The following is a 13,691-nucleotide window of genomic DNA, read 5'->3' as shown; positions in this document are numbered from 1 at the left end:
ATCTGCAGAATGACTTAGCCTGGATTCAGCTTTACTAGGGTCTACCAAGCCAGTCAAAGGCAGATGCAGTTTTGGACACCATTGTGGGTTTTACACATTGCAAATGTCTCTGTAAAGGTTTTTACCCTGACCGATAACAGACAAATTGAGCCCTGGTGGCACAGTGAGTTATGAATTGAGCTACTAACAACCAGGCCAGTAGTTCAAACCCACTAGCCCCTTGTCTGGAAAGAGGAGGATTTCTACTCCCGTGAAGACTGACAATCTTGGAAACCCATGGTGGCAGTTCTACTCCATCCTGTAGGGTCACTGTGAGTTTTTTAGTTTGTATGAGAACTAGACAATAGACAGGAAATTTCTGGTATATCCACACGTTGGTCTGGCTGGATGTTCACTAAACAGCTGGATCCAACTGCTGAATTTAGGTCTTAAATTAACTATGATGCTGAAAAGTGCCCAATTCTTGGATTTAAAAAGTGCAGCCAGCATGCCTGCTCCCCTCAGGTTATACTCTAGCCCTTGAACTGGCAGGTACAATGGATTGCTGGAGCCACGTACATGAATAATTCAAGGGAGACAATTAGTGCTTTCTTTTCCTCTCTAGCTTCATTAGAGCACCATCTGGGCCCCGTTTAGGAATAGATTACTGAGCACCAAGTTAGAAATAGTAAGCAACTATTAAATACGTCATCAGACAGCTTGGATTTACCATAGAAACCAGCTGCTTGCATGCTCCTGCCAGGTAACAATTGTGCACCTGCATGTTACCTGAAAGCTCATGCCACCACAAACCCCATTCCCAGTGTGGCAGGACTGCGGACGGACAGCCAACCTGACAACACTTCACTACTAGGACATCATGCTCCCCTAGTAGGATGTGTGCAGGGCAAAAGCCTTAGAGCTGTAGCTCTGTCATTGTGGTTAAAGCGCCAAAATTGTTGTCCAATTAAAGATGTAGGATTTTGAATTTTTTTCCCTAAATGTTTAAAATTTATCCCACTGCAGTCTTAAGAAAAGAATCTTTGGTGGTGGGTGTGTAAGTTGAGCACTCGCTAGTCCTTATAAAGGTGCTGTGACCGTGGTTACTGACTTGGAAAAGTCAGCATTCAGTCTGTCCAGTACTGTTCTGAAAACCCTTGAGTCCCCACTTGGGTCCTCAGCTGACCAGTTCATAGGAGTGTGCTGATAGCGAGTAAAGGGAAAGGCTCAGCTGGCATTGGAGGTTGCTCTTGGGAACTGGTGCTTGTGGCAACGATTAAGGCAGACCTCGAGAGACCTGCTGAAATCTTTAGTAGCTAAAAGGTATTCCGTTGTAACTAGCATTGTCAAGCACTTTAAAAAATTGGGTTGAGTTTCTATTTTCACTTTAAAGTCTGAATCCGTTTTTGTAAACTTGATCTTTCAGACATACCAGCTTATCAGGAACTGTTTGTAGGAATTAGGTGGTACAACTTTCGATTGAGGCAGATGTTTTTTCCACTAACCTGAACAAAAAGGAAAACCACACTTTGGTGGCCACTGAACAGCCTACTGGAATTTGATCCACTTTTCCATATAACCTGTGGCTGAAGACTACAGGAATAGTGGAATAGCCCCATCTGCCGAATTCCTGGACATTTTTATCCTCAGAGCGCCTAGAGAGAAAATAACTGCACTTCTATTTTGTTTTGTTTTTTTAAAAGCCCACTCAGTAAATACCAAAGTACATCTTTAAAATGGTAATTTTGAAAAAAAAAACTCTAGAAAATGTGAAATCTATTAAAAAGGACTGGAATAAAATAAATCCCTGTAATTCCACCAGCCCAAAAATAGCTTCAGTGATGATAGAATGCATTTTAAAACATTGTTATTTTATACTGTAACCTACTTTTTTTCATGTGGAGTGCAGTGAGCACTTCTGTCTTTAAACCAGAGCTTGGCAACCTTTTTTTTTTCATTATTATACCCGAGGAAACTTTTTAAACAATCCTTTTCTTTTTAACAATCTTTTTCGTAAACACTCCAACCCAATTAAATTTTGGTAGCACTGTCTATCTTTTTTTCTCTTTTAAATATACTGTATCATTTAAAATTAGTTATATCTAAACTTTCCCCAATCCCCTTAGGACTAATTTTCTGCCTCCTTTGGAGTGTTATCTTTAATCAATACTGTCTTCTAAGGTACTTTTGGAGAATGCCTGTCTTACACATTTTATTTTAAATGACTCCAGGACACAGTTCCATGTGGCTGTATCATAACTTACAAGCTTACATATTTGGGTTGTTGGGTTGTGTTGCTGATTTGCTTTTTGCTTTTCTAATATTCCTATAGACAAATCATAACCTTATATGACTCGATTCAATGTTGTAAGGAGTCCTGGCAGTGCTATGGATTTGGCCTTGGGCGGCTAACCCCAAGGTCGGTGGTGTAAACCATGGGCCAGCAGCGCCGAAGAAAGATGAGGCTGCCTTCTCCCTGAAGCTTTGGTCTGGTGAACCCTATGTAGCACCACTTTGGATCAAAATCAGCTAGGGGACAATGTTTGGATTCCGTTTGGGGCTGAGGGCAGTGTACACAAAGTTCTAATAACTTGTAATGTCCTTATTCCTCAAGTTTCCTTCCTCACACCTCCTCCATGAGAACTTGTACATAATCAAGGGGCAGTTGTGCACATAAAACAAGGGAATACTGCATGGTTCAAAATCAAGAAAGATGTGCATCAGGATTGTGTCCTCACCATATTTATTCAATCTATGCTGAACAAATGATCAGAAGCTGCAGGAAATGAGGAATTTGGCATAAGGATTAGAGGAAGGCTTAACCTTCAATATGCAGATGATCCAACCTTGCTTAGGAAAGTGAGGAGGACTTGAAGCACTTGCTGATAAAGATGAACAGTTGCAGTTTTCAGTATAGCTTACAACTCAATGCGAAGAAGCCCAAAATCATCACAACGACCAATAGGTAAACATCATGATAAACGGAAATTGTCAAGAATTTTTATTTTGCTTGAATCCACCATCAATGCTCATAGAAGCAGCATTCAAGAAATCAAATAACATATGTCATGGGGTAAATCTGCTGAAGAAGACCTCTTTAAAGCGTTCAAGGGCAAGGATAGTATCTTGAGGGCTGAGGTGCACCTGACCCAAGCCAAGGTATTTTCTTTCAATGATGCATGTGAAAGACCAGAGAAGAATTGATGCCTTTGAATGATGGTGCTGGCAAAGAATATTGAAAGTACCATGGACTATCAAAGAACTAACCAATGTGTCTTGGAAGAAGTACTGCCAGAATGCTCCTTAGAGACAAGGATGGGGAGACTTCAGCTCAAGTACTTCAGACATGTTGCAAGGAGAGACCAGCCCCTGGGGACACGACGCCGCGCGTCATGAAGTAAAGGGCTGGTGGAAAAGAGGAGGCCCTCCACACGCTGGATGGACACAGTGGCTGCAAGCACGGGCTCCAACAACCATGTGAGGAAGGTGCAGGCTGAGCGGTGTTCCATTCTGTTGTACAGAGGGCCCCGATGGGCCGGAACTGTGTCAGTAGCAGCGAACAACAACCTGCTCCAAACACTCATATAGCGAGGGTTTCTTCTGTGCTCCCCACTCTCACACCGAAGTATTTTTAATCTTCAAATCAGCATTTAGGAGGGGGTGGTCCCTTCAAGTTCTCATAGCCAGGCAGGGGAGGGAGGCAGGCTGGGCTGACCCCACAGTGCAAACTTGTAACCAATACAGTGGACTGTGTGTAAAATAAATGGTGGAAGTAAAGAAGACCTGGCTCCATTTGAATCATTCCTCTTTTTAGAGATGGCCAGGGCAGAGCAAGGCCAAAGGGGTAGAAGACCACCAGCATCAGAAGGAGGAAACGGAGAACCCCTAATCTGCCTCTGACAACTGTGAGTTAATCTCACACTTTCCGGTGGATAGCTGGTGTGGAGAATGAGTGGTGTTTCCTAGATACACCCGGTTATTGGATTGTCTGACTTTTCATTCAGCCTGCCACCTAGCCCTCCTTTTCTTTTTGAGACGGACCGTCATATTTGCTGGGGAAACGGACTTTTCATGTTTAGGATGCTTTTGGCTCTACATTGGAAAAGATCCCATGAGGATCAATTATGTCTCCAGGAGTGTGTGCCAAGTGTCGCAGGAGATTAAAAGGCACCAGTCCCAGCCCCACCCTAGCCATGCCCTAATGGAAGGGCTGACAAGCCCTGGCTGGTCCACTTAGCAGATGCAGGGTCCTAACATATTTAGCTCATTACGATTTGGTTTTCTTTAAAAAACCAAAACAACTGAACAAGGAGAGTATAGATGGCAGGAGGATTCGGGGAGGGTGGGAGGAAAAGGGGGAATCGATCACAGGGGGATGAATAATGGAAAAGTGGGTAAAGGGTGACAGGATGATGTAAGATATGAAAATAATAATCTAACTTATCAAGGGCTTGTGAGGGAAGGCAGGTGGGGGAGAGAGGGGAAAGAAATGGGGAGCTGATATCAGGGGCTCAAGTGGGAAGAGAATGCTTTGAAAATGATGGCAGCATATGTGCAAATGTGCTTGACACACTGGATGCATGTATGGATTATGATAAGAGATATAAGAACCCCCAATAAAAGTTTTTTTTTAATCAATAAAATCAATCCAATTCATAGTGACCCTGTAGGACAGGGTAGAATTGTCCCAAAGGGTTTCCAAGGAAGCGGGAAGCCACATCTTTTCCCAGCGCGTTAGCTGGTGCGTTCCAAATGCCGATCTTCCGGTTAACAACCAAGCACTTAAACCACTGCACCACCAGAGTTCCAAGACTGGAGTGAATGCAGGTACTTATTTATCTCAGGATAGTAAGGATTCATGGAAGCAATATAAAATACAGTTTTGTTTACCTCTGTAGGAAACACTATAGGATGCTTAGACTGAGCGAACAAGGTTGGAGAGAAGTGTGGATAGCCCAGTTTAATTGTAGCAGAAAGGTCATGTAAGAATACCAAGAGCTGAGACTGCTCCTGAAAATTTAGAAGCATGAGTGCTCCGTCTAGCATACCCTACATGGCTGACCTTTCCTTAGTGGTGGATCTCAAAAGGATATACAGGCAGCAACCAGCTTACTCAGACAAGAACAGGCTCTGGTGTGCTCGCCAAAAGAATACATGTATGGCGATGCGGCTTTTCCACAGTCATGAGTTCTGTGTCCTAAGCCAATAGGAACTCAGTGAGGCCATAATGGGGCCGAGAGAGCCTTTTCGTGGTGCATGAGCATCTGTTTAAACTAGCATCAATCATGTGGCGCAGAAAGCAAGTCTGAACTGGCTTCCCCAGAGTCTGTCTCCCAAGATTTATTGCACTTCAGTAGGTTTTCAATTAGCTTGTGAATGTTTCCTGTTTCAGTTTTTAGGTTTTCTTGAATGGAATATGCTCTAGAAGGAGTTTAGAGAAAGCTTGCTACAGGAGAAGAGTTACACTGGGAGTAAGACTTTGGTAAAATAAGAACAAGATCATACCTCTTTTAAAGGCCAACAGATTCTTAGATATTCCATGAGCGCATCTCTTCCTACCACCAAGGCCCAAATGTAAGCAATTCCCATTAAACTGAACAAGTTAAATTTGCCAGATTATTTTTTTCAAATGACTTCTACCCATGGGCACAGGAAGATGTCGAGTATTAAAAAGGAACTGGCCTGCCCATCGCCCCTTCTCCATAATGGCCCGAAGGCTTTCTAGTTTACAGGAAAACACCATAGCTTTTCTTAGGCTCACTACCCAACTCGCTGTAAGGAAAAGCTTCTGTGGCCGGGTTTCCATATGCTTGTCTAGCCCTCTTCCAGAGAATCCTCACCTGTTCCAGTTGCTGGCTTCCACCAAATGTGAGGCGCAACTATTCTGGGAACACTTCAGCACGTCAGAAAACTGACCAGTCCTATTCTGGCTCACAACAGATTGTGGATGTACCCAGTGAGTTCATCCCAGAAAATTGTTTCTGCTCTTCCCTTCTGTAGCAAGGTTAGAACTGTCCTCTGGCAGGCACCAACTGGATAACCTGTGACCCCTCCTTCCCCCCGACCACCACCTTACCCTAAGCGGATCCTCCTAAGAAATTAAAAGGCATCTCCCCAATATATCAGTGGTATAAATAGAGCCGCTCCTCGGGCGCTGGTGTATGGTGTCTGTTCAAAGGAGACTGGAAAGCAGCTTGGTCTGGCTGCGTTCTCATCCTCTAAATATAAAGATGAGTTGGTCCAGCCTTTGCGGAGGGAGACAAATGCTACACCGGTTAGAGTGCGAGCAACGTCCTTGTCCTTTGTACTGGGAGAAAGGACTAGAAAGCCATAGTCACACACCCTTTCTCTCCTCTCTCCACCACGTGCAGGTCCAGGGGGTCTAGACTGGACCCTCGTCTCTCAGCCTCAGGGAGGTGAAGGGAGGGGAGAAGTCCAGATCTGTCCACCCCAAACGCGGGGAGTACTGGAGAAAGTACGCACGCCCCCCACGTCGCCCCCTTCTAAATCATTGGAATGTTCTGCCCGCTAATGGGGTGGACAGCTCTGCAGACCCTCATTTTGGTGCCAAGCACTGTTCGAGCATGTCCCGAGGAGCCCCCGCCGCCAGCTGTCAGTCGGGACAGCTGCTCTCCCTGGCAGCTATTGCCATTGCCCTGTCTCCGAGGTGGGAGAGGGGTCTCTCCTCTGGATTTGGGGAGGGGGGGGGAGTTCTCTGCGGAGTGTCTCTTTCTTCTCCGTGGGCGCCATTGCCAGTGACTACTTCATCTGTCCTCTTGCCACCTCTTCCCAGGGGGTGAGGGTGGGTCTGAAGATAGGACCCAAGATAGGGTGAAATGTGGAGAAGGCGGCAAGGCCCCTCTGTGGACACCCACCGTGGGCAGGAATGGGGAGTCCTTTCGGACAGGTGCAGCGCCCGGCCCGGGAGGCGCAGGCGCTGGTGACGTCCACTGGGCATTGGGTGACCCCCCGACCCACCCATTCCCTCTTGCGGGCGACCAGGCCTTGGCGGGCGGGGCGGCCCAGCCCCGAGCCGCTCCATATACGGCCCGGCCCGAGTTACCTGGGCGCCGGCCAGGCAGCTCCTTCTTTGGTCAGCGCCAGGGACCCGGGCGGGGACCCAGGCCGGGAGACAGCCGGGGGAGGGGGCTCTCGTGCCCAACACCCAAATATGGCTCGAGAAGGGGAGCGACATTCTTGCGGGCCAGCTGGCGGCGACAAGCGGGGAGCGCCCGCGGGCTATATAAGACCTGCTGCAGGCTAGCCGGCCACCGCAGCCGACAGCACCGGGAGCAGCTTCGCCTCGCCTCCCCTCCCGCGGCGACCCAGGGCCCGAGCCAGAGAAGCAGCCGTTGTAGCTACCGCCCAGGTAGGAATGGGATGGGGAGGGACGAGGGCTAGCCCCCGGGGCTCCTATGTGCTTGAGCCCCCCCCCCCACCTAGTCCCCAGAGGCACCAACGAATTAAGAGAAGCCAAGAGCCAATGGGTCTTTGGACACCTCTCCAAAAGTATCCCTAGCCCCTTTGGGCAGCTCTCCTTGGCTTTGGGGATGCGGCAAGGTAGATCAAGGCTTTGCATTGGTCCCTTGAGGACAATTCCCATGCAGCGGAATGCCAAAGCCACAGGCCGCCGGCGTGGCTCTGCAGGGCTCGCTGGGGGTGGGGTGGAGGGTGGGAGGGTGTAAGGCCTGTCTGAACGTGGGAGGCAGTGTGACGATCTTCATTAACCATCCCTCTGGGGGTGAAACCTAGGGTGTCTTCTCGTCCCCTTCTTCCATCACATTCCCCCCAGAGGGGCAAGGGGGCAGTCCCTAAACAGTCTTGCTTGACAATCAAGACCCAGAAAGGTGAGGCGGCAGAAGCAGGCTTTCGTAGTTGGTGGGTGGAGTGCGGGAACGTAGAGAGGTCTCCTGGTAATTTCCCTCTAGGGTACCCGAGGTGGATGGATGAAGAGTGCCCCCCGCCCGCCACCCCCCCCCCCGCCCACAGCCTCTAGGGCCTCTTTCCACCCTGAGTCCCCAGGGTGGGCTGGGGATATGCGTCCCTAGGTCCTGGGTAGGAAGGGCATTTGGCCCGGCAGTGGTTAGTCTCCGGGTGCCAAGTCTCCAGCGCTAACGCGCCGCTGCGTGTCCCCACGGGGCCTCTCTGTCCTTGCAGAAACCAGACACCATGTGCGACGAAGACGAGACCACCGCGCTCGTGTGCGACAATGGCTCTGGCTTGGTGAAAGCTGGCTTTGCCGGCGACGACGCCCCTAGGGCTGTGTTCCCGTCCATCGTGGGCCGCCCTCGCCACCAGGTCAGCCGCCCCTTGCGGAACGCTGGAGCGCTGCCCCCTGCGCCACCGCGGCGCTGCCCACGGCGGTAACGCGCTGGGTCTGTCCGTTCCGCAGGGCGTCATGGTGGGTATGGGCCAGAAAGACTCCTACGTGGGCGACGAGGCGCAGAGCAAGCGTGGTATCCTGACCCTCAAGTACCCCATCGAGCATGGCATCATCACCAACTGGGACGACATGGAGAAGATCTGGCACCACACCTTCTACAACGAGCTCCGCGTGGCCCCCGAGGAGCACCCCACCCTGCTCACCGAGGCCCCGCTCAACCCCAAGGCCAACCGGGAGAAGATGACCCAGATCATGTTTGAGACCTTCAACGTCCCCGCCATGTACGTGGCCATCCAGGCCGTGCTGTCCCTCTACGCCTCCGGCAGAACCACCGGTGAGTGCCAGGCGCCCCTCTCCCGCAGCTTCCCCAGCGCCCCTGTCCCCCAGTGCGGGGCACCTAGTGTGCTGGAGGCGCTCCAGTGGGAATATACCCCGAATCCCAGCGCCCTCCTGTGGTCACCTCGGCCCAGCTCACCTGCCGCTTGTCCCCGCTCCCGCCACTTCGCGCAGGCATCGTGCTCGACTCCGGCGACGGCGTCACCCACAACGTCCCCATCTATGAGGGCTACGCTCTGCCGCACGCCATCATGCGCTTGGACCTGGCCGGGCGCGACCTCACGGACTACCTGATGAAGATCCTCACCGAGCGTGGCTACTCCTTCGTGACCACAGGTGCGCGCCGCCCCCGGGCCCCGCGGAGTGGGGGGTGCTGGGCGGCATCCCCCTAGGGCGCAGGGCTCACCGTCGCCCCCGGCCCTACAGCTGAGCGCGAGATCGTGCGCGACATCAAGGAGAAGCTGTGCTACGTGGCCCTGGACTTCGAGAACGAGATGGCGACCGCCGCCTCCTCCTCCTCTCTGGAAAAGAGCTACGAGCTGCCTGATGGGCAGGTCATCACCATTGGCAACGAGCGCTTCCGCTGCCCGGAGACGCTCTTCCAGCCCTCCTTCATAGGTGAGCGCTTCCCGCGGGGCCACCCCGAGGGCCCGGGTGCCCCCCGCCGTGGCCCGCGGCCTCACGCAACCCCCGCTGCCCCACAGGCATGGAGTCGGCCGGCATCCATGAGACCACCTACAACAGCATCATGAAGTGCGACATCGACATCAGGAAGGACCTGTACGCGAACAACGTCATGTCTGGGGGCACCACCATGTACCCGGGGATAGCGGACCGCATGCAGAAGGAGATCACCGCGCTGGCGCCCAGCACCATGAAGATCAAGGTGAGCGGTGCCCTCTGCGCCCTGGCGCGTCTCCTCTGGGGTCTCTGGCCTTGGCCGCGCCTCACGGTGCGTCCCGCTCCTGTCTTGTAGATCATCGCCCCGCCAGAGCGCAAGTACTCCGTCTGGATCGGCGGCTCCATCCTGGCCTCGCTGTCCACCTTCCAGCAGATGTGGATCACCAAGCAGGAGTACGACGAGGCCGGCCCCTCCATCGTCCACCGCAAATGCTTCTAAACAGTCACACCTCCCACGTGCGAATTCTTCTCAGGATGACAAATCTAAAGTTTCTGGCGGCTGAACGAGCTGCAGTCTAATGCTTTATTCTCCCAACCACTTCCGTTACTCGTGCTGCAAACTGACACAGTGTTTATAAAGTGTACATACATTAATTTATTTTACCTCATTTTGTTATTTTTAAACAAAGCCCTGTGGAAGGAAATGGAAAACTTGAAGCATTAAACTCTGTCATTCTGTTATTCAGTGTGAGGCTGTTTTGTGATGTTGATATCTTGGGGGTGGGGGGGGGTGAGAGAGGAGGATGAAAAAGAGAATTTTAAAAAATCATTTTATTGGGGCTCATACAACTCTGATCACAATCAATCGTGTAACGCACATTTGTACATTGATTGCCCTCATCATTCTCAAAACATTTGCTCTCCACTTAAGCCCCTGGCATCAGCTCCTCATTTTCCCCTCCCTCCCTCCCCCACTTCCTCATGAACTCTTGATAATTTAGATATTATTATTTTGTCATACCTTACACTGTCCGACGTCTCCCTTCACCCACTTTTCTGTTGACCACAAGAGTGACAATTTTCAAGACACTTAATTATACTTTCAAAGATATGCACTCGTTTCAAGACAAGACTCAGGGTTTTGCCCTCTGGACAGGCCCCGCCCCCAAACACTACTAGCCTCGAGGTGCCCTTCCTGGACTTCAATATGTGGTTTGGAGAAAGGCATCTTTCTCCTTCCAGCACAACGGGGCGGGCGGGGTGCTAAAGCCGCAGGGAGAGGCCCAGCTCAGCTCCCGAGCCCAGCCCCACCGCGGGGCGCTGACCATGGTGCTGTGCTCTGGCAAGCCGCCCTGCACCGCGCGGTTGAACCTCTAGTTCTCTTACTTAAGGAATGGACTCCGCTGAATCTTCGGGCCAAATGGAAAGCGTCACATTCTGAATTTCATTCGCTTTACTCTCTAAGTGACGATAAGCATGTGATCTTGTATATCTGGATCTCCTCTCCTTCCTACCAGCAGTTGGTATAAAGACATTTTCCTTCCAGCATAGAGCCCTGGAGGTCAGAGGACTAGGAAGTGCCCAGGAAGAACTTCGTAAAGGGCAGAGTTTGCTAGCGTGGGAAAGCCCCTGAAGAGTCCCCAGCAAGAAATACCTTTAGGAAGAAGAGGGCTTCGGCACGACGTGGAGGAGAAATGCCCCCGAAACAGAAAGGCACAAACACAACTTTGATGGGCGAGCACAATATCGATTTCCTAAGAGAGCTTCAAGTTTTCTAGTCAGGATTTCCAAGATCGGTGGCTCCTGAATAAAACAAACTTAAAGGTAATAAACAGAAATTCACATGCTGAGAGCCATATGTTTACTCCCTCTTTTCTGGCCTATTGGAGTGTGCCTCCAAGATAGTAAGATTGCCAAATACAGACACAGGTGGTGCACTATGGTTTAAGATTCTCATAGGAACAAGTTTATGATTTCACACCCACTGAAAACCACATACAAGTATTGCTCCACCTGTGCTGGATTAAAAAATGAGCTAAATTCTCCCCCACCCCACCCCAGAGGAATCCAATTTTGAATGATCACAATAGACATACATAGGCATATCTGATCAAATGACACACATACATCCAGAGGCTGAATAAACCATGCCACCAGAAGCCAGAAAAAAATGTCAGAGTTAATGTAAATGTTAAAATATTCTTATCAGAACCACAAATAACACGATTTGGATTTAAGTAAGATATGTAAGGAGGTCATGAATCACTTCTTTTGTGATCATATGACTTGTGATACTTTAGCACTGATCAACTTTTATTTTCTTTCTTTTTAAAATTGTTTTATTAGGGGCTCGTACAACTCTTATTACAATTCATACGTACATCAATTGTGTAAAGCACCTTTGTACATTCATCGATCAACTTTTCAATATGACTTAAAGTCATTTCTTCAAGCCCCGATTAATTTTTTTAATCATTTTATTTGGGCTCATACAACTCTTATCATAATCCATACGTACATCAATTGAGTAAAACACCCTTATACATTCGTTGCCTTCATCGTTCTCAAAATTCACCTTCTGCTTGAGTTCCTGCAATCAGCTCATTTTCCTTTTTTCCCCTTCCCTCCCTCCCACCACCGATTAATGTTTAAAGTCCATCTTTGACATTATTCTACCGAAAGTGCGAAAGTATAGATTAGACGATTAAGCTGGAAACGCACAAATCAAAAAACCATCTTTCCTTTTCAGATACTTCTCCAAAGACAAGCAAGCATCAAGTGTCCGTGTCCTGCTCTTGCGTTAGGCTGTGGTTATGGTGATTTAGTAAATCATGTTATTTCTGTCGGATCACTTATGTGGTCTATGAATTGGATATTAGATCTAATTCCTGGGCAGCGTTATGAGTGTTTGTGGTAATAAATTCTGAGTAGGGTGGCATTGAAGAGTCATCTAAGATAAGCTCTTTCGTATGGTTTTATTTGGTGAAGCTGTGAGAGAATCGAAAACAACAGAAAAACATCTCAGGGTCTGCCGCATTGCAGGTGTGTTCCCTTCCACTTAGCAGCGGACTCTTCAGGATTGGTTACCTAACTGGAGTTATTTCCTTCTAAAAAAAATACCCATTAAAATGGTCACCATTTTCTTTTCACTAATTCTGCACGACTGGTGTTCATTTGGAGAAAGACAGGCCCAAGGAGGAAATGGGACGATACAAGGTGTTAGGTTTAAACTTTAGGTCTGGGTTTGGCTGGGGATTGTAAGGGCCTGAGGCAGGTCCAGGTGTGGCAGAACCCACGAAAAGTTAATGAAATATTTTATTGCTTACCTACTAAATGCAAAGGCTACAGAGAAGGCTAAGAAATGACATTGCCTTTTGAAGCTTGCTGTCATGGTCCCAACAGCACTAGTTGCTTTTCTGCTTCACTTCTAGTATTACCAGGAAGCCTGTTGGAAGTAGCTGCCGGCTGGGAGGAAGACAGGGGCACACCCTGGATCATTCAGATTCTGTGAATCCTGGGGCTGTTTCTCAGTCTGTACAACCACTTGTTAGTCCTGGCTGTGGTATTGATTTCTGGCAGGGTTGAAGATGTTCCAGATAGTCACTTTAAAAAATCATTTTATTGGGGGCTCGTACAACTCTTGTCACCATCCATCCATGCATCCATGCATCCATGCATCCATGCATCCATGCATCCATGCATCCATGCATCCATGCATCCATCCATCCATCCATCCATCCATCCATCCATGCATCCATCCATCCATCCATCCATCCATCCATCCATCCATCCATCCATCCATTGTGTCGAGCACATTTGTACGCTTGTTGCCATCATCATTCTCAAAACACTTGCTCTCTATTTGAGCCCTTGATATCAGCTCCTCATTTTCCCTCTCCCTCCTCACTCCCCCTTCCCTCGTGAACCCTCAGATATACATTCTTATTTGGGGAAACACCCCCCCCCCCATCATGTTCCAGAAGGCATGCCTATGTCTCTGGACCTGGGGGAAGTGGGCACAGAGAATGGTGCTGCCTCGCACCTCGAGTTGAGTCAGCCCAGAGTACTGGAGAGAAAATGGTCAAGTGTGCGTTCAGCGCAGCAGGTGAGCTCTGTCCAATGCGGGGGGCGGGTGTCTACCTGCCCCGCTTCCGTCTCTCTTTCCCTTCCTGCCAGTCTCATTTCCTTTCTGGACTGCATGTTTGGCCTTCTCCATTGAAGGCATCCTTTTTAGCACTGTTGGCATGGTCCGTTTGTTTGCAGAGTTACCAAAAAGCGGAGCCTCTGTGCCTCAACTTGGACTCTTTTTTTTTTTTTCAGGGAGATGCGAGACAGCTGCCTTTATTGGGGACTGTGGTCCAGGGACACACAG

At 49.3% G+C, this 13,691-nt stretch overlaps 1 protein-coding gene across 1 annotated transcript; it reads left to right on the top strand.

The window, feature by feature from the left end:
* Positions 1-8,145: 8,145 nt before the first annotated feature.
* ACTA1 (actin alpha 1, skeletal muscle) lies at positions 8,146-10,000 on the top strand. The gene is made up of 6 exons (XM_075540600.1): positions 8,146-8,277; positions 8,372-8,696; positions 8,873-9,034; positions 9,125-9,316; positions 9,403-9,584; positions 9,675-10,000. Exons 1-6 carry the CDS (start codon positions 8,149-8,151, stop codon positions 9,816-9,818), a joined length of 1,134 nt encoding a protein of 377 aa, XP_075396715.1. The 5' UTR covers positions 8,146-8,148; the 3' UTR covers positions 9,819-10,000.
* Positions 10,001-13,691: the final 3,691 nt, after the last annotated feature.

Source organism: Tenrec ecaudatus, chromosome 1 (assembly GCF_050624435.1).
Source record: "Tenrec ecaudatus isolate mTenEca1 chromosome 1, mTenEca1.hap1, whole genome shotgun sequence".
Lineage (NCBI taxonomy): Eukaryota > Metazoa > Chordata > Mammalia > Afrosoricida > Tenrecidae > Tenrec > Tenrec ecaudatus.
This window is presented reverse-complemented; position numbering and strand designations above follow the sequence as displayed.

What these genes read in the sequence shown, in the direction of transcription:
- ACTA1 (XM_075540600.1), top strand. Translation starts at nt 8,149, where the DNA reads ATGTGCGACGAAGACGAGACCACCGCGCTCGTGTGCGACAATGGCTCT. An exon ending in TGGGCCGCCCTCGCCACCAG is followed by an intron (nt 8,278 to 8,371) that starts GTCAGCCGCCCC and finishes TCCGTTCCGCAG; the next exon opens with GGCGTCATGGTGGGTATGGG. An exon ending in CCAGCACCATGAAGATCAAG is followed by an intron (nt 9,585 to 9,674) that starts GTGAGCGGTGCC and finishes CCTGTCTTGTAG; the next exon opens with ATCATCGCCCCGCCAGAGCG.